The sequence below is a fragment of the Nanorana parkeri genome, unplaced genomic scaffold (genome assembly GCF_000935625.1).
Source record: "Nanorana parkeri isolate BGI_ZX_2015 unplaced genomic scaffold, ASM93562v1 scaffold626, whole genome shotgun sequence".
NCBI classification, from domain to species: domain Eukaryota; kingdom Metazoa; phylum Chordata; class Amphibia; order Anura; family Dicroglossidae; genus Nanorana; species Nanorana parkeri.
Genome location: NW_017306894.1, coordinates 75447 through 95680, shown reverse-complemented (window position 1 = coordinate 95680; position 20234 = coordinate 75447). Strand labels below are relative to the sequence as shown.

The 20234-nt window shown below is 45.4% G+C and overlaps 1 protein-coding gene across 1 annotated transcript in view; it reads left to right on the top strand.

Moving 5' to 3' along the window:
• ACMSD (aminocarboxymuconate semialdehyde decarboxylase) overlaps nucleotides 1–19012 on the top strand; it is a 34906-nt gene extending 15894 nt beyond the window's left edge. Inside the window, exons 4-10 of the mRNA XM_018563048.1 lie at nucleotides 1848–1897; nucleotides 2565–2801; nucleotides 4482–4575; nucleotides 7047–7142; nucleotides 7986–8158; nucleotides 17193–17291; nucleotides 18609–19012. Of these exons, the coding sequence (XP_018418550.1) occupies nucleotides 1848–1897; nucleotides 2565–2801; nucleotides 4482–4575; nucleotides 7047–7142; nucleotides 7986–8158; nucleotides 17193–17291; nucleotides 18609–18671 (812 nt within the window). The 3' untranslated portion in view covers nucleotides 18672–19012. The remainder of the gene's footprint in view (nucleotides 1–1847; nucleotides 1898–2564; nucleotides 2802–4481; nucleotides 4576–7046; nucleotides 7143–7985; nucleotides 8159–17192; nucleotides 17292–18608) is intronic.
• The last annotated feature ends 1222 nt before the right edge of the window (nucleotides 19013–20234 follow it).

Genomic DNA, 20234 nt, shown 5'->3' with positions numbered 1-20234 from the left:
ATTATCTTCACATGTTCTATGTTTCATTTGCCTCAACAACCTAATGGGGGCCCCCATCCATCCCTGGGCCCCATAGCAGTTGCATGGGCTGCTATGGCTATAGTTACGCCACTGCCACCCAATAAGCGTATAAGACCCCTTTCACATGCGCTGATCAGGAGGGAATCCGTGCATGGATTCCCTCCTGATTGATCAGAGTAGTACGGATCGGATGTCACCATTGTCACACCGTCACATAGACTAGCATTGGGTTCTGCTTGAAAAACTGACAGGTGGACACGGTCGGACCAACTATGTGAAAAGGGCCTAAGTAAGATGCCGGATGTGGGTGGAAGGATCGTTGGGGAGGGTGGCAGAGACAGCAGCCAAGCGATGACAGAGCATGCAGACCTGTAATCACTGAAACACAACAAACTTTTATTTAATTTTGCTCTAACATGCAAGTACTGTACGTTGTGCTCATTATTTCAAGGGCCACCAGTGGAATTAGACCTCAGTTTTTACAAAACACAGTAGTAATAAAGCAACCGGTAGGGGACCAGTCAACTGACACACCTGTTAGTGTCAGATATAAATTCTTTGGATGTCGTAGATCTTCAAGAGAGTGAAGATTGGACTTACTACACACCAGACTGGTAAGTATTCATCTTCTTTTTGCAGGATGCATTAAAGAAAAAAAACACAAAAACTGAAAGTCTGAGCCCAACGTACAGGAAGTGGGTGAGATAGTGCTGGCCATCATTCAACCCAGAAGAAGACCGGTTCAGGATTGCAAAGAGGGGGGTCTGTAGAGGACAGTGCTTGAAAGCAAGGGGGAATTGCTTCAGGAGCAACTTACTTTATTTGCATACCTGCTGCCCATGTTGTGTTTCAATTTTTTACATATTTATTTGTAAAAGAAAGATAGAAACAATCGATAGGAATAAAAAAGAATAGGATTGTTTTAAAAACATATAAACAAATGTAAAAGTTTAAGTGAAATACACAATCATGCACACACATCTGTTAGCACAGCCCTCCATTCAATAGGAAAATATTTATAACCATACAAAGAATACTATGAACAAATTATCTTATTATAGTTAAAGGAGAACTATGAGGTGAGTGCCTTTCACTCACCTCATAGTTCTAGCCGACCTGTGACAATGAGACTGTCACAGGTCGGCTCAGTAGATTGGGAAGTGAGCGAACACATACCGGCGTTCGCTCACTTCTCGATCCTGTCGCGGCAGAGAGCCGTGACAGGGGAGGGACTGGATTCCCCCCTCCCCGCTCTAACCCGCCAGCGCTGACTGGTGGAACGGATGGGGAAGGGGGCGGGTACAACTGGCTCTGCCTCTAGATAGGCAGAGCCAGCTGTCACTTACGCAGCTGGGCGGATCCAGACATAATTGTTGGGATCCGTTTCAGCTCGTGGTATACTGAGCCTAGGGTGACGGGAGGACGCTAGTTTGTGTCCTCCCGTTACCCTTCAGAGAACTATGGGGAAAAGCCTTAACCCCATAGTTCTCCTTTAAGGTCCTGGGCGGGTTCATACTGTTTCGAAAGTATATAGTATCTGTGCTTTCAGATTTTATTCATGTATTGTATTTTCATTTCATTTTTTGTTATAGTTTGGTTTTTAATGCAAATCAATAAAATTAATCATTATGTATTTCATTGTCAGTATATCTTTTTTATGAATACCAATTTAAAACGCCCCATAATAACATAGCCCCTGGATATTTGTGCTCAGGTGGTCTTCTGCTTCTTTTATTCATATATTTAGGGGTGTGATACTCAGAGGCCACACACTTGGCACTTACTTTTTCAAAAATAAAAAAGGACAAATACTTTCTCCCATACAGGCGTAACAGTGCAGGTGCTCTCTACGGTGCCAGTAATGTTCAGTTATTGGGTATGTATAATTATACTTTAATATCTTAAAGTTCAACTTTATGAAGTATCAAATGTGGTGACTCAAATAGGTGACAGAATTGCATTTTTTTGGGGGGGGTCGCAAGGGGTCATGCCTAAGTGCCAGCTTTCTAGAAATGCCGGATTTCCTCAGAGGTTCAGAGGGCCCCAGGGGAGCAGAGCCTCAGTATTTGAAGATGATATAGTTTCATGCTGATGTTGGTTTCAAATGTTCAGCTTAGCTTTAGTAGGTTCATAATTGCAAGAGGATAATTAGAAAAGATAGATGAAAATGTTTGCAAAGCCAAAATGTTTTTTACGTTTTGGATAGAATGATGAAAGGGTAGAACACTGTTGGGCTTTAACTGTTATCCAGCGCTCAGAGAGATTTCCCCACATTTCCTAACCAGCTGACAATGGATTCACCAGACAAGAAGTGGGGGTAGATTTCCAACAGCAACATAGACAGAAATAATATTTTTAGCATCATAGGGTAAGGCTAGAACCCCTGTAAGCTTTGTATTGCTGTCTGCGTCCCTGTAGCAGATTCCATGTTACTTCTGCTCTGGAGAAACCATTGTTACCAGGACAGAAGACTAAGAGGGGAGACAGATGAGCATTGCATGGTATTGTAACCTTATCTTTTGACGCGAGTTCTCTCGACACAGGCCAAGCCCCAGGACACCCTGGATCTGTCCCAGTTCCTCAATGATGACTTGGCAGCTGTGGTTCGGAAGTATCCAAAGAGATTTGTAGGGCTAGGGACACTCCCTATGCAGAGTCCAGAACTGGCAGTACAGGAGATGCACCGCTGTGTGAAAGAACTGGGATTCCCTGGGGTACAGATTGGATCCCATATCAATCAGTGGGACCTGAATTCGCCTGAACTGTATCCCATTTATGCGGTACGTACATCCTGGGAAACCTATCCATTTTTTGGACAACTACATAAGGGCAAGCATCACTCATATACATATACATGTGTCGCCTTCACAAGGAAGACCTCAACCTTAGCTCATAGCCGGGGCTCTGGGATGACAATATACAAATGCAAGCTCCTCCTTATTGGCCCCTAAATGTTTTGGTGTGAACACGACTTGAGGTATCTCCTAAATGTAAATAAAAAAATACTGCAGCCATGCAAAGAGGGGTAGATTGCAGTAAGCTTGTTTTATTAAATCGCCTATTACATCACAGCCATCCCCTTTTGTGTTCATAAACATCAGCTGAATATCAGTTTTAGTATTACGTCTGTGTGACCTAAACTCTTCCCAAAGTGTACTATAGAATATCCGAACTTCAAGAGCTGGTAAAGCCTAACTCAAGGCAAGCAACTGTCTACAGAGTTGGAATGCATAAATGGGACCTGGTTTATCTGCCATAGGATTCCTAATTATTTTCAGGCAATCAAGCGATCCAGGTACCCCACCAGACAGCAGAGGTAGGTCCTTGACCTCTCTTGCAGCAGCACAACCACTGAGTCAAGAACACACCCCCAGCTTGTTGATTTGTCAATGAAGGAGCAATAGAACCTCGATGAGGTCATCCCTCTGTTCTCTCTTCTTGTTATGTTTACTTTTCAGCACATGTTCACTACAGTAGCATCTCACTGGCTCCAAGGCTAATATTAAGACAGATTTGGGTACTTACAGTAAATGAGTTGCATTTAATAGTAAGTGTAATGCTTTTTAAAGAATACCTAACCCCATTAATTGGAGGTTTTTTTTGTAACTGGTAAAAGTTTAGCTCCAAAGTGTGGGTTCACCATAAGGTCATAATATTTGAATTACAGGGGGAGTCTGATAAGAGAAGTCACTTGGGGTCTTCAGAGGTGGGATTTCCTGACTCCCTGACATGGATTCTGGTATTCATTTTGCCCACGTTGAAGCTCCGGTGTTACGGCCATTGAGTGACTGATTTACTAAAGGAATCATTTATAAGTGGGTCAGTAGTGTTAGTGCTCTGGGTGTTACTGACCACGTTGAAATGTTTAGGTGTTCCGTCCACCTTGAGGTCTTTCCAACTCCACTTTTGTCAACTGTTCTCCAGAAAAAAAAATACATTAAAATTCCCTGAGGAACAGTAGAATGTATTTCTAACAAAATTGGGTTTCTCTGTGTAATGGACATCCTTCTATCTGCTTCTGATATGTAACTGCAAGGAGTGGAACTCCCTCGTACAGAGCCCTCATAGACAGCAATTAAACCCTCTTCCTGAAGAGTCTAAAAATTATTTGGCCTATAGAATTGATTCCCATTTTGGGCTATCTATAAGAGATTAATCCAGAAGGTGGGTCTGCGGGCAAAATTTGGATTTACCGTTCCCAGTACAAGGTGCTTACTCCCCTCGATCTGCTGCTAGAAGTCAAAGCAAACAAGGATTTTCTTAAATTATGGATCCCACCGTCCACTTTTAAACAGCCATACACACAACAATGACTTTTTCTACATCAAGTGCCATTGAGTGTTTTACACCTAACATTTTAGCAATCTCCTGTAGATAGCCCTGGTGGAAAACAACCGTACAGAATGTGCTGACCCAGCTAAAGACAATGCAATGACATGTGTCTGTAAACATTCTTTCAGGCGGCTGAAGAATTAAACTGCTCCATATTTGTGCACCCTTGGGACATGTCCCTGGATGGGAGGATGGCAAAGTACTGGCTTCCATGGCTGGTAGGTTAGTAATGGCATTTCTTGGGTTGTTGGGTTCAGGGATTATTCAAACATCAAGTGACTGATTTACTAAAGGAATCATTTCTAAGAAAGCCAGCAGTGACAATTACTCCACAGTCCAGGGGCACAGCCTAGAATGGCATGTCACCCCTTGCATAGAAGTCTCTGTAGGTGGAGAGAGGCAATCATAAAATGTAAGATTTGTTAGTAGTTCAGACATTCAATTCCAGAAGTATGGAAGGAAAAGGCACAGGGTGGTTTGCAATGCTTTCGACACTCATGGCATTCAGGGCATGCAGAGCAGTTACAGAACGCATCAACAATGCATCCAATGTTTTCCAACTGCATTTTGGGCTGCAGCATGCCTTATTTTTTCTGCTCTGGAACGCATCAGAAACACATGCAAACACCCTGGAACGCACTGAAAGCCCATTTTAGGCTTAAAAAAAGAAACGCCCCAGAACATGTAAAAAAAGCGGCAGAAACACGGCAAAACACACTGCACTGCATGTGCAGAAACTCGTGCAGATGTGGTCCAGATTTGGTGTGAACGAGCCCTCAGGCCTCACCGCACATATGCTTAGAAGCAGATTTTAGCAGATCAAAACACGTCCTCATAAAAGCACTCTATGCTGCCTCCCTGGTAATGGCCAGACCTCATCCAAGCCTGAGCAGCCAAGCTCACAAGACATCGGGACCTAATGTATGCAATCCATGGGCTGTGGAGCCATTAGAGTGAAACAGGATTTTTTGGCATGGTTGCCAGGAAGTCCATTTGGCCAGTTTTCTCCTCCCTGTGTTATCACTTGTTCATGTCTAGGAAATTTGAATGCACACTTATTTATTTTTAGCGCTGAGTATTAAGTTGGTGCTTTATAAAGATAAATAAGATATTGTAATAATACAGATAGTTTTGAATTATCTTTAAAGTGACACTAAACGCAGCAATTAAATCCTAAATATACATCCAAGTACCCTAACTATTAACAACAATGTATCTTATTTGTGTATTACTCGGCTGTAGATCCCCAAAACATCTCTGAATTGGTGCTGACACTGTCCTTCCTTCTGGAGGGTGGCTACTTTTGTTCCCCATGGTCCCTGTGTGTGTTGTAAAGTAGTCACCTCTCCAAGCTCGCTCCTGTGATGGACTACAATCTCATGTTTAGTTTACCAATTTACAATGCATCCAATGTTTTCCAACTGCATTTTGGGCTGCAGCATGCCTTATTTTTTCTGCTCTGGAACGCATCAGAAACACATGCAAACACCCTGGAACGCACTGAAAGCCCATTTTAGGCTTAAAAAAAGAAACGCCCCAGAACATGTAAAAAAAGCGGCAGAAACACGGCAAAACACACTGCACTGCATGTGCAGAAACTCGTGCAGATGTGGTCCAGATTTGGTGTGAACGAGCCCTCAGGCCTCACCGCACATATGCTTAGAAGCAGATTTTAGCAGATCAAAACACGTCCTCATAAAAGCACTCTATGCTGCCTCCCTGGTAATGGCCAGACCTCATCCAAGCCTGAGCAGCCAAGCTCACAAGACATCGGGACCTAATGTATGCAATCCATGGGCTGTGGAGCCATTAGAGTGAAACAGGATTTTTTGGCATGGTTGCCAGGAAGTCCATTTGGCCAGTTTTCTCCTCCCTGTGTTATCACTTGTTCATGTCTAGGAAATTTGAATGCACACTTATTTATTTTTAGCGCTGAGTATTAAGTTGGTGCTTTATAAAGATAAATAAGATATTGTAATAATACAGATAGTTTTGAATTATCTTTAAAGTGACACTAAACGCAGCAATTAAATCCTAAATATACATCCAAGTACCCTAACTATTAACAACAATGTATCTTATTTGTGTATTACTCGGCTGTAGATCCCCAAAACATCTCTGAATTGGTGCTGACACTGTCCTTCCTTCTGGAGGGTGGCTACTTTTGTTCCCCATGGTCCCTGTGTGTGTTGTAAAGTAGTCACCTCTCCAAGCTCGCTCCTGTGATGGACTACAATCTCATGTTTAGTTTACCAATTTGTATTGAGATTGTAGTCCATCACAGGAGCGAGCTTGAAGCTGCGACTACTTTACACCACACACAGGAACCATGGGCTCCAAGCTTGCTCCCTGTCCAGTTCACATTTGTGAACTACAGAACACCCACCCCTATGTTATGGAAATGATGAGAGGGGGATGTGTTCTTAAATCCAAATCCGGAGCCAGCAGCCCAGGGTGACATAGCTGTTCTTACATTGATACAGTGACTGAGTGTTGTCATCTTAGGACAGAAATTGTGTTACTGGCAGGATCACCAAGTGAAAACGAAGGAAAAATAAGTCTAATACAACCACCACATCTAAGGACTGGCAAGCTGCAATATATTACATTGTTGTTCTGGGGGTTTAGATAGACAGCAGCAATAAGATGGGCATGGAAGTGATAAATATAAACTCATATTACTGTTTTTTTAGGCATGCCAGCGGAAACAACCACCGCCATTTGCAATATGATTATGGGTGGAATATTCGAGAAGTTCTCCAAACTTAAAGTTTGCTTTGCTCATGGAGGTACGAGGTTTATTCCTTTTGTGTATGGTTCGAAATGTACAATGGTTGTGTATAATCCTTGTCTTTCTGAGCTTAGGCAATTAGGTGATCTCTGAGGGCATGTTGGAGGATCTCTGTATGATTTAGAAGAACTGACAATTAACCCTTACAAGGCCTCTTACCATGATCTGTCATATAGACTGAAAATATCAAACTGCTTATGGCCATCCTCTGACCTGCTCTCGTGGCCACCTTGTTCTATTGCAACTGTCAACTAGGTTTTGTCTATAGTTCAGGAAAATTAGTCTACGACCAGTTTACTCTGAAACGTTCTGTTATATTTTTGGATTACCACGGGCAAATTAGAGCTGGTGGAAGTCGCGCCCGCCCCCCCTCTCCCAACAGGGAGAATGTGGAAACTCCATGCAACCAACTTCATAGTGGGAATAACCTCCTAGGAGGACCTCAAGGCTACAGCGCCAATTGATTGGCCACCCACTATGGCGGTGTAAAGCTTGACAGGTGGACCTGACCAAAGCCCCCTTCCCAAAAAATGGCTGGTCTAAACATGTACACTGCTCCAAACAGGCAATAGCTTGTATTGGCTAGTATTGCCCTCGGCCTATCCCAATGGGAAAATGGTTCAACTGAGACTGGAACGCTACCAAATAACTTTTGCTCTTCTGCATGAATCCAATGTAAATGCTACCTAAGGCTGACCTAACACATATGAGCACTTTTAAGGGATTTATGACAATAAAAAAGGGCCATGTAAACACAGGTGAAGGATATATTTTCATATTCTTGATAGCCAATATGTTCTTCTTGTTCTATAAATGTATCATAATTGCTTTATTATTATAGGTGGAGCCTTTCCCTTCACTGTTGGTCGCGTTAACCATGGATTTAATGTGCGTCCTGATCTCTGTGCTGTTGATAATAAGGAACCTCCTCAAAACTACCTTGGATCGTTCTATACGGACTCCCTGGTACATGACCCCAGAGCCTTACAACTCCTGATAGATGTGATTGGAAAGGTGAGTTGTTGTGTCACTAAGATGCAATGGGTGTGATTTACTTAAAGCTCATACTAGCTTGCAATGTTCCTTTACCAACAAAATGATGCCTGCTTGCTTGTGCATCCCTTCCTTTGCAGTTACATGCTTGATGCTTGGTAACAACAGCCAAGGCCAACCCTATAATAAGGCAGCCTGAGGCGGTTGCATCAGATGGTATCTCAGTGGATCACATGGGGGGGTCAGGTGTGAAGGGCATGGCCAGAGCATCCCAAGTTGCTGGGATGCTCTGGCCTGCTTCCGGTCCAGCTCACTGATATCACTGGTTGCCAGAAGCTGAGAAGGACGCTCTGGCTGACGTCGCGCCCAGCTCCTGGCAACCAGTGATATCAGTGAGCAGGGTGGAACGCAGGGCAGAGCAGCTGGACCCAGAGGTAGCATCAGCACCCTGCCAACGCCTTCCCCCAGGTAACGAATATGCACCGCCAGCACAACAACCCCTCTCCGTGTAAAGGTATCCACCGCCGACAATCAGCAAGCCAACCACCTCAAGGCAGGTGGCGAATAGTGTAGGGACAGCCTTGACCACAGCCCTGTTCAATGGACAAACTTTGACATGTAGGTTGCTATGAGTGATCAGTTAAGCTGAACTCCATGCAAACAGTTAAATACACATTATAACAAGAAGGTGAGGGGATAGAGAAGTGCTAGCAGCCTAGTGTGAATACGTAGGGAAGTGATTAAGGATTGGAAATGTAATACTCACGTCTGGGTGAGTTAGTGGAGGCTTTGGAGGGACGATTCCAGGAAAGTGATGCTGTGTGTCAGCACTTCCGATCGGACATCAGAGGTGTCAGCGTATTGACCAAAAAAATAAATGAATGGGCAGGTGAGTAAATTCAATGCGGATAATGGACAGGTGTGAATTGGGCCCAATCCTTCCCCCCAAACCCACAGTAATTTTCAAAAAAGCCAGAAGCGTGAAAAACATAATAGCCCCCAGCAAATTGTCCGTCACAAAACACAAACCCACACAGACTTTTTTGTTTGACAACAGAACAGGGGTCTACAAATGTAAAAAAACTAAGTGTCTCACCTGCTAATTTATCACTCATGGCCAACCCTCATTCCAGGACAGCTCTGGCAATACATTCCCAATAACACAATTCATCACCTGCGACCACAATCAAGTAGTCTACGGCCTTAAATGCCCCTGTGGCCTACTATACATAGGCCGCACCATCCGGCCACTCCGCAAACGTATTGGTGAACACTGCTCTGCCTCTAGATAGGCAGAGCCAGCTGTCACTCACGCAGCTGGGCGGATCCAGACATAATTGTCGGGGATCCGCTTCAGCTGCGACGTCTCAGTATACCGCGAGCTGTAGCTCGCGGTATCCTGAGCTTAGGGTGACGGAAGGACGCTAGTTTGTGTCCTCCTGTTACCCTAAGGAGAACTATGGGGAAAAGCCTTAACCCCATAGTTCTCCTTTAATCACTTCCCTACGTATTCACACTAGGTTGCTAGCGCTTCTCTATCCCCTTCTTATCTTAACACAAATGTCGGACACCCCGGTCCGCACTTTTTGAGAAGTAGTACACCTTGTGCCCTCCAAATAAACCCCTTCCAGCACTTCGGAGAGCGCTCATTCCCTGGACTTTTTCTCTAAATACACATTATAATTACATTTATCGGAGCAGATTTACCTCCCAAAGAATTTGCATTTTTGCCACCTTAGTCCTGTGAAAGCCTTGCCAGCCAGCACAGCGAGGCTTATGACCTGACTTTTCTGTCCTGCAGATGAGCAGTATAGCTTGGTCGCCTCCCCACCCCCAGCCTGTGATTGGACAAGGAGTAGGAGCAGGCAAATGAGGAAATCTCTTCCTTCTATCAGCATGTTCCCTGTCAGTACATGAACCACGTGTAGCCTGAAGCATGAGCTGTCCCTCCCTGTGTGAATGCTGCTGTACAAGGCGGTACAAAGGGATGCCACCAAGTCAAATTTAGGTATATACACTATTCGCATTTAAAAATACATCTAATGATTTTTAACAATTACATAACTAAATAATTTGTGTTTTATATCTGCCTGGAGTTCAGCTTTTACAGTCACATATCCTGCACTACAACTCCCATCGGTGACTCTGCATTGAGTTTTGTATGTTCTTCCCATGGTTGTGTGGTCTTCCTCCAGAAGCTCTGGTTTATCTCCTACCATCCAAAAACTCTGAGTTTCCTCTAAACCTGACCATAGTGGGTGCATGCTTGTATGGATGTAGTAAGGATATTAGACTATAAATAGAGACTAATGCGGGTGGTTCACGTAGATTGTAAAGACCAGCAGAAATGGCTGGCCTATGTTATTAAAATAAACGATAAACCTGACCTCTTGTGAAAGCTAGGTGCTGACTTAATTGAGGAATGTCTAAAATAAAATGTGGTAAATACTGCCCCCTGGAGGGCCATGCATAGCTGGCTGGTTCACATTTAGTGGTATAGTTTGGAAACTGGAGGAAGAACCTCAAACATCCTTTAGGGCAGTGCTCCCCAACCTTTTTATCGCCTTGGACCGGTCAACCTCAGCGCTCGGACTTACCCAACCAGGGAGTTGTGTGCACTCACTGCAGGGGGCGGGGCTTGTGACACACACGTCTCCTGTGACTCACCTCCCCTCCTGCCGCCTGTTACTATGGACGCGGCCGGGAGGGCAGGTGAGTCACAGGACCCGCCCCCTCACTGTGAAGTCCGTCAGCAGTGCGGGGCCCCGTGGCCCGGTACCATTTGATCCACGGACCAGTACCGGTCCGCGGCCCGGGGGTCGGGGACCGCTGCCTTAGGGCATTGGCGTCAGAACGGGGGTCCGGCCAGCACCCAGGTTACACCATTGGAGGGGTGACAACAAAATGAATGACAGTCATCTTGGTGTCACCCCCGCTGAAAAGTCGGGCACTCGGTCATGGACCGGGAGCCCGACAGTTGCAGGAGAGATGAGGGGACCCAAAGGCATAGCTTATCCCGCCGGGTGAACGTTCCCTCCTCTATCTGACGGCCTCCTTCACCAAGATGGCCACCGGCAGGTATCAGCAAGATGGCCACGTCATCAGGCACTCTCATGGTGACGTCACACACATGCGCGATGACGTCATGGCAGGGTCCACCCGGCCCACTCTGGGTGACACCCGGCCTCGGGATGCCCCTGTCTAGGGACAGTAAAACCTGTGAACTTAGTAGCAGGTCTGCCCTAATAATAGTGCAGTAACATATAATGTTAAATTAAAAGTGTAATGGGTATATTTTCTTTTCAGGCTTTTGTTTCCTTATTTTCACCTGTTGATCCTGCCTGGCACACAATACCTCTCCTCGGGTGACAACGCTCAGTCACTGCACTGTTTCTATGGAGGAGAAACATTATCACCCTAGGCTGCTCTCCTGATTAGGACTACAAACCCCTCCACTCATCTTCGTTACATAGAACGTGCTGCTTTGCAGATCACAGCAGATAGATAGGAAAGCTGATAATATTGTTTTAGATTTTGGTTTAGTGCACAGAAAGTTACAAGGACACTGGATTTCTGGCAGGATCAACAGGTATTTTCTGATGTGTGCGGAAAACGTACATAATCTGAAAAAAGAAAAACAATGCTGCCACCAAATCTAAAGACCGGTAAGCTGCAACATATTACATTTTTGTCTTTGGGTTTAGATTAGACATGTGCGATTCGTTTCGTTCCGAATCGAAATTCGGACGAATTTTCGTAAATTCGGACATTCGGATGTATCCGAATTCCGAATTACAGACATAACGAATGCAAACGAATCCGAATTTCCATTTCCGAAACGAACGTTCGCACGAACGTTCGTTTCGTTTTCTGTTCATTTCGTTTCTTATTCGTTTCGTTCGTTGGAGCAAAGTGACATTAGAGAAGGAGAAAAATATTTTTTCCCCCTCAAATGTCACTTTTGCTGCAAACGAACGAAACGAATAAGAAACGAATAAGAACAGAAAACGAAACGAACGTTCGTGCGAACGCTACCGAATTTCGTCCGAATCCGAATTCCGAATCCGAATTGACTTTCACACCCGAATCCCGAAAAACGAAATAACACAAATCCGAATTTAAAACGAAACGAAACAAATTTTTTGGCAGTGCACATGTCTAGTTTAGATATATTTTAATGGCAGGTAGAGGCCACCACATGGTGTTCTTGACCTCGCCACCAGAGCACCCCTCGTCCCCTCCACAAAAATATCCCAACATCCACTGCGGTGCTCAGTGTCAACAATGCCTATGCAAACACGGTCCTTTAGAATGCTAGTATTTACTTCAGGAGCCTCAAGCAGCTCTGGTAATAGGTTTTCATAATGGGGAAGACATAACCTGGAACCTTATAGCCAACTATCTGCCAATTACCCTGTTTCCCCTAAAATAAGACCTACCTCGAAAGTAAGACCTAGCACTATTTTTCAAGATTCCTGTAATATAAGACCTACCCCGAAAATAAGACCTAGTATGGTGGTAGCATGTGAGGGGAAACTTGAAGAGCAGGAGTGATAGTATCAGCCTGCAGGGACATACTGTATTAAGGGGATGACAGGGGACTCCCTCCGGTCAGCGCAGTGATAGGGAGCACTCCAGTACCAAACTTCACCAACTACTGTCCCCGAAGGCACTGCTTAATGTAATGGTACTGTACTGTAATGTGTACCGGTAAATGGTACCGTACTTTACCGCGCTGTCCACTGTCTGATGTCCCCACTGCTGCACCGCTGGTACCACTGCCCCTGATGGCAAAGGAAGCCGGCGCTGTAGAAAGCAAGGCTGCGGCGGCAGATCGAGCAGAGCCGCATTAGCTGATACTTCCTCTATAGCGCTGGTTACTGTGACAGGCGGAGTTATACCAGATAACTTTGGATTGTTGTACATTTTGTTGCACATTAAAAAATAAAAATAAGACATCCCCTGAAAATAAGACCTAGTGTGTTTTTGGGGGGCAAAAAAAATATAAGACAGTGTCTTATTTTCGGGGAAACACGGTACCATAGTTTATGGATCTCAGGTCCTTGTCACCAGCATCTAAATGTTGACATTACTGCTCCCAGTATAAGGGGTTAATTTACTGCAAGTGGTGAGGCTAGCTTTGGGTTCAGTTCAGAGTTTTAAAGTGTTTAGTTTAGGTATTAGGGTTAGAGTATAATGAGTTAAGGTTTTTGGTTAAATGTTCCATTCAGCTCCATTCAGTGGCAGTAGTACCATGTGAAAGTCATTTGCCCAGCTATATGCGGAGCGGAAGAGTTCTAAATCAACACCTAAATGTATGAGGGAAGCTACCAATGCCAGGCTCCAAGAACTAAGGCCCTTGAACTAGTCCCATCACTAGTGATAAGCTGGTTGTACCAGAATGGTCAAAAGGCAGGTTCAGTTCAAAGGAAATTTCCAGGAATAAATCATAATTTGTTTACTTTAAGTATGATGGAGCCCCTCCCTACTAGAAAGATTCAAACGGACCGAGAGCGATAACTAGAGAACTTGTCTGTAGCACCACCTGCTGATGAAATATAGTATTTTGCCACCACTGTAAAATATGATACAGCCTATCCAGTCCCATAGAATCTTTGGGTTCCTCCAGAGGTTGCTGGGGGTTCCTTGAGAAGAGAGCAGAGGCAGATTGATCTCCTGGCTACACTGAGCACCAATGTAAGGGGTCACTTCTACACTGAGCACCAATGTAAGGGGTCGTTTCTACACCGAGCACCAATGTAAGGGGTCGTTTCTACACCGAGCACCAATGTAAGGGGTCGTTTCTACACCGAGCACCAATGTAAGGGGTCGTTTCTACACCGAGCACCAATGTAAGGGGTCGTTTCTACACCGAGCACCAATGTAAGGGGTCGTTTCTACACCGAGCACCAATGTAAGGGGTCGTTTCTACACCGAGCACCAATGTAAGGGGTCGTTTCTACACCGAGCACCAATGTAAGGGGTCGTTTCTACACCGAGCACCAATGTAAGGGGTCGTTTCTACACCGAGCACCAATGTAAGGGGTCGTTTCTACACCGAGCACCAATGTAAGGGGTCGTTTCTACACCGAGCACCAATGTAAGGGGTCGTTTCTACACCGAGCACCAATGTAAGGGGTCGTTTCTACACCGAGCACCAATGTAAGGGGTCGTTTCTACACCGAGCACCAATGTAAGGGGTCGTTTCTACACCGAGCACCAATGTAAGGGGTCGTTTCTACACCGAGCACCAATGTAAGGGGTCGTTTCTACACCGAGCACCAATGTAAGGGGTCGTTTCTACACCGAGCACCAATGTAAGGGGTCGTTTCTACACCGAGCACCAATGTAAGGGGTCGTTTCTACACCGAGCACCAATGTAAGGGGTCGTTTCTACACCGAGCACCAATGTAAGGGGTCGTTTCTACACCGAGCACCAATGTAAGGGGTCGTTTCTACACCGAGCACCAATGTAAGGGGTCGTTTCTACACCGAGCACCAATGTAAGGGGTCGTTTCTACACCGAGCACCAATGTAAGGGGTCGTTTCTACACCGAGCACCAATGTAAGGGGTCGTTTCTACACCGAGCACCAATGTAAGGGGTCGTTTCTACACCGAGCACCAATGTAAGGGGTCGTTTCTACACCGAGCACCAATGTAAGGGGTCGTTTCTACACCGAGCACCAATGTAAGGGGTCGTTTCTACACCGAGCACCAATGTAAGGGGTCGTTTCTACACCGAGCACCAATGTAAGGGGTCGTTTCTACACCGAGCACCAATGTAAGGGGTCGTTTCTACACCGAGCACCAATGTAAGGGGTCGTTTCTACACCGAGCACCAATGTAAGGGGTCGTTTCTACACCGAGCACCAATGTAAGGGGTCGTTTCTACACCGAGCACCAATGTAAGGGGTCGTTTCTACACCGAGCACCAATGTAAGGGGTCGTTTCTACACCGAGCACCAATGTAAGGGGTCGTTTCTACACCGAGCACCAATGTAAGGGGTCGTTTCTACACCGAGCACCAATGTAAGGGGTCGTTTCTACACCGAGCACCAATGTAAGGGGTCGTTTCTACACCGAGCACCAATGTAAGGGGTCGTTTCTACACCGAGCACCAATGTAAGGGGTCGTTTCTACACCGAGCACCAATGTAAGGGGTCGTTTCTACACCGAGCACCAATGTAAGGGGTCGTTTCTACACCGAGCACCAATGTAAGGGGTCGTTTCTACACCGAGCACCAATGTAAGGGGTCGTTTCTACACCGAGCACCAATGTAAGGGGTCGTTTCTACACCGAGCACCAATGTAAGGGGTCGTTTCTACACCGAGCACCAATGTAAGGGGTCGTTTCTACACCGAGCACCAATGTAAGGGGTCGTTTCTACACCGAGCACCAATGTAAGGGGTCGTTTCTACACCGAGCACCAATGTAAGGGGTCGTTTCTACACCGAGCACCAATGTAAGGGGTCGTTTCTACACCGAGCACCAATGTAAGGGGTCGTTTCTACACCGAGCACCAATGTAAGGGGTCGTTTCTACACCGAGCACCAATGTAAGGGGTCGTTTCTACACCGAGCACCAATGTAAGGGGTCGTTTCTACACCGAGCACCAATGTAAGGGGTCGTTTCTACACCGAGCACCAATGTAAGGGGTCGTTTCTACACCGAGCACCAATGTAAGGGGTCGTTTCTACACCGAGCACCAATGTAAGGGGTCGTTTCTACACCGAGCACCAATGTAAGGGGTCGTTTCTACACCGAGCACCAATGTAAGGGGTCGTTTCTACACCGAGCACCAATGTAAGGGGTCGTTTCTACACCGAGCACCAATGTAAGGGGTCGTTTCTACACCGAGCACCAATGTAAGGGGTCGTTTCTACACCGAGCACCAATGTAAGGGGTCGTTTCTACACCGAGCACCAATGTAAGGGGTCGTTTCTACACCGAGCACCAATGTAAGGGGTCGTTTCTACACCGAGCACCAATGTAAGGGGTCGTTTCTACACCGAGCACCAATGTAAGGGGTCGTTTCTACACCGAGCACCAATGTAAGGGGTCACTTCTACACTGAGCACCAATGTAAAGGGCCACTTCTACACTGAGGACCAATGCAAGGGGTCACTTCTAGACTGAGCACCAATGTAAGGGGTTACTTTTACACTGAGCACCAATGTAAGGGGTCACTTCTACACTGAGCACCAATGTAAGGGGTCACTTCTACACTGAGCACCAATGTAAGGGGTCGTTTCTACACTGGGCACCAATGTAAGGGTTCACTTCTACACTGAGCACCAATGTAAGGGGTCGTTTCTACACCGAGCACCAATGTAAGGGTTCACTTCTACACTGACCACGAATGTGAGGGGTCACTTCTACACTGAGCACCAATGTAAGGGGTCACTTCTACACTGAGCACCAATGTAAGGGGTCATTTCTACACTGAGCACCAAGGTAAGGGGTCACAACTACACTGACCATCAATATAATGGTTACTTCTACACTGACCACCAATGTGAGGGGTCACTTTTACGCTGACCACCAATGTAAGGGGGTCACTTCTACACTGAGCACCAATGTAAGGGGTCGTTTCTACACTGAGCACCAATGTAAGGGGTCACTTCTACACTGAGCACCAATGTAAGGGGTCACTTCTACACTGACAAAAAATATCTCTATGTCACTACAAGTTTCACTATCTGGACTTCTTTTCTGGTCATTATTGTTATTTGTCTCATTTCATGATTTTCAGTATAGATTTCTTTTATTTAAAAGTTTCTACAACCTACTGATCATGTTTATCTATCATAAGCTGTAAGGCTAATCATTTTACTGGGGGTTCCCTGACACCTGAAACTATTCAAATGGTTCGTCCTTGTTATAAAGGTTTACAAAGGCTGTTCTGTAAGAACTGCACGATTCTATGATGCTGACAAGGGGTGTCATTTGGGGAAATCCTATTTTTCTGAATCCCCCCCCTTTTAGGGAATACATTTAAGTTATTCCAATCAGTGACTTTATTATTAACATGATAATAATATTTTTCCATACAGGAAAAAGTGATGTTAGGAACTGACTATCCTTTTCCGTTAGGAGAGCATAATCCTGGACTCCTTATTGAATCGATGGAAAGTTTTGACATGAATTTAAAAGTAAGATTTTCTTGTTCAGTTATTAAAGCATACCTGTAATATCTATACCTAGGGGACAATTTACTATTATTATACAGGATTTATATGGCGCCAACAGTTTGCGCAGCGCTTTACAATATAAGGAAGACATTATAATTACAATACTATTCAAGACAAGATGGTAAGGAGGTCCCTGCCCCTGAGGGCTTACAATCTAAAAAAGGATGGGCCAGTGATACATGAGGAGGTAGCTGTGAGGGGATGAATTGTTTTAATGAATTTATAACAGAGAGCAGATATCGCTATCCACTTTTCATTATACTCATCAATGTTTTTCAATATTGTGGCCTCTAAATGGCAGCCCATTCACAAAATGCAGGCTGCAGTATTGAGCTTGTACTACTCCAAGGAGTTGTCTCCAATCAACTGCAGTCACTGTTCTGTTATTCTGACATTTGTGGACACCAGCTGTCAGAATACAATAGCTGGCAGGGGATATTCCCCCATCCACATTGCTCAATGTACTTGGTAGGGATCCACCAAAACTTTTTTTTTTGGTACTTGCCGATACCGAGTACCGATACCGGTGTTGTGTGGCCTAATTATCAGGAAGCTGGGTGGCGGATCACTACCCGACACCTGGCTTCCTGATTGCTTGGGAAGCCGGTGTTCTATCGAAAGAACACCAACTTCATTTCCTGAGGCTGCCTGACCAATCAGGAAGCCGGTTAGTGGGTCATGAGGTGCTGTCCGGCTTCCTGATTGGTCAGGAAGCCAGGCTGCGTAGCAACAAGTAAAGCCGCCTTCCTAGCCAATCAGGAAGCCAGGCGGCACGTCATGACCTGCCTCCTGGCTTTCTGATTGGTTAGGAAGCCAGCTTCACTTGTTGCAAGGCAGCCTGGCTTCATGACCAATCTGGAAGCCGGGAGGCAGGTTATGACGTGCCACCTGGCTTCCTGATTGGTTAGAAAGCCAGGCTGCCTAGCAACAAGTGAAGCCAGCTTCCTAACCAATCAGGAACCCTGGAGGCAGGTCAAAACCCAGTGCCCGGCTTCGAGATTGGAAAGGAAGCCGGCTCCATGCTCCCTCAGAGCTCTCCCTCTGACTGGAAGTTCCAGTATTGCAGGTAAGCATCAGAGCATTTGGGCGAGTACTCGCCCAAATACTCGGTATCGGCACTGATACAGATACTAGTATCGGTGCATCCCTAGTACATGGTTTGGACAAGCCCTAAATGTCTTCTTGTTAAAGAGTTTACATCTACTTTAAAGATTATGCTTATAATAAAAGCCTTCCATTAATAACATAAACACCATTTTCCATCCTCTTATTTTCCAGGACAAGCTCTTGGCTGCCAACGCATTGTCATTCCTGGGACTGGACAGAACAAACTTTGAATGACCTCAACCATCTAAGAATGTTGATCTCTTTAGATCCTGCGATAGCACATTGTTTGCACGTGGTGAATAGTTTTATTTGACATAACTCTAGATTTTTCACCAGGTGAATGTTTGACAACTGAGGGCGTGAACCTGGATGGAATGCGTCCCGGGGCTTAGGTGCCCTTATAAAAAGATCAGTTCTCATCTGTATTGTGTAAACAGCCTCGGCCGTGAAACTGGAATTGACAATGAGCCGGGGACATTGATTGCTGCTTTTGTCACAATTGTTTCTTTCCTGAAATGAACTTTTCAGGAACGTTTCTGTGAACTGTCTAGAAACATGTTTATTATTGTGCACACACCCAGGAATTCTCCCTTCAGTTTCCTATAGTTAAATCTTTTACAACAATGTATTTAAAGTCAATTGGCTACAAAATGTTTTTGCTTTTTTTTTTAGTAGCAATGGATTTATTGCCATTTTTGTTTATTTCTCAGCAAGCAAAATAAATAAATAAATAAATTAGAAATCATGTGTTTTAATAGTTGTCTACAGACCCTCATTTCCAGGTCCTAGGTTTTCATCGCTGAAGTGCGAGCTCTAATAGACCCTCCATAAAGAGAACCTGCCACCTCCAAACGCTATCACATGGGGCTTATTAACCCCTGTGTGCAGTGGCGTAACTAGTGACCTCAGGGCCCCGATGCTGTGTGATGAGGGGGCGGGGATTACACCGCTCCCACTCATTGGCTGCTGCCCGGCTGGATGATGCTTCACGCTGCGCCCAGAACAAGGTGAGGGGAGCAGCGTGAAGCATGTAGGGCCGAGGACAGGAGTAAGAAGTCCCGGGACTGGTAATCAACGGTTACCAGGGGCCCCTTCCTCCTGTCCTGGGCCCCCTCCAAGTGGCGGAACTCCAGGGCCCGGTCGCGGCCGCGACCTCTGTGACCCTGGTAGTTCCGCCACTGCCTGTGTGATTGCAATAAAGTAGGAAAACAGATGTTAAAAAAAAAGTGAAAAATAATAAAATAGAAAAAAAATAAAACCAACCCCTGCATGCTAATAAACGCGCGTGTATATAAACTATGCTTTCGCCACACGTTAGCTATCACAGAGACATTGGAGTGAGAAACCCATACAAACTCCTTGCAGATAGTGTCCTGACCCAATCTCCAGATTTGAACCAGAGACCCCACGGTTGCAAAGCAGAAGGGCTAACCACTACACCACTGTGCTCTTGTATCATTAACATGCACCTTTATGTGTGGTAATGCTTATTACTATGGGGCCATAAACATTATTACTATGGGACCAGGAAAAAGTAGAGATGCACCAATGCTAGTATCGGTATCTCGTACTCACCCAAATGCACCGATGCCTAGCCCAAAACTTCTGGTATCATGAAGCCAGGCAGCAATTCATTACACTTTGCCCGGCTTCCTGATTGACCGGGAAGATGGCCAATCAGGAAGCTCTCTGATAGGCCGGGAAGACGGCTTCATGCTCCCTCATCACCTCATGACGAGGGAGCATGGAGCCGGCTTCCAGGCCAATCAGGAAGCTTGGGCGCCGTGTCATTACACA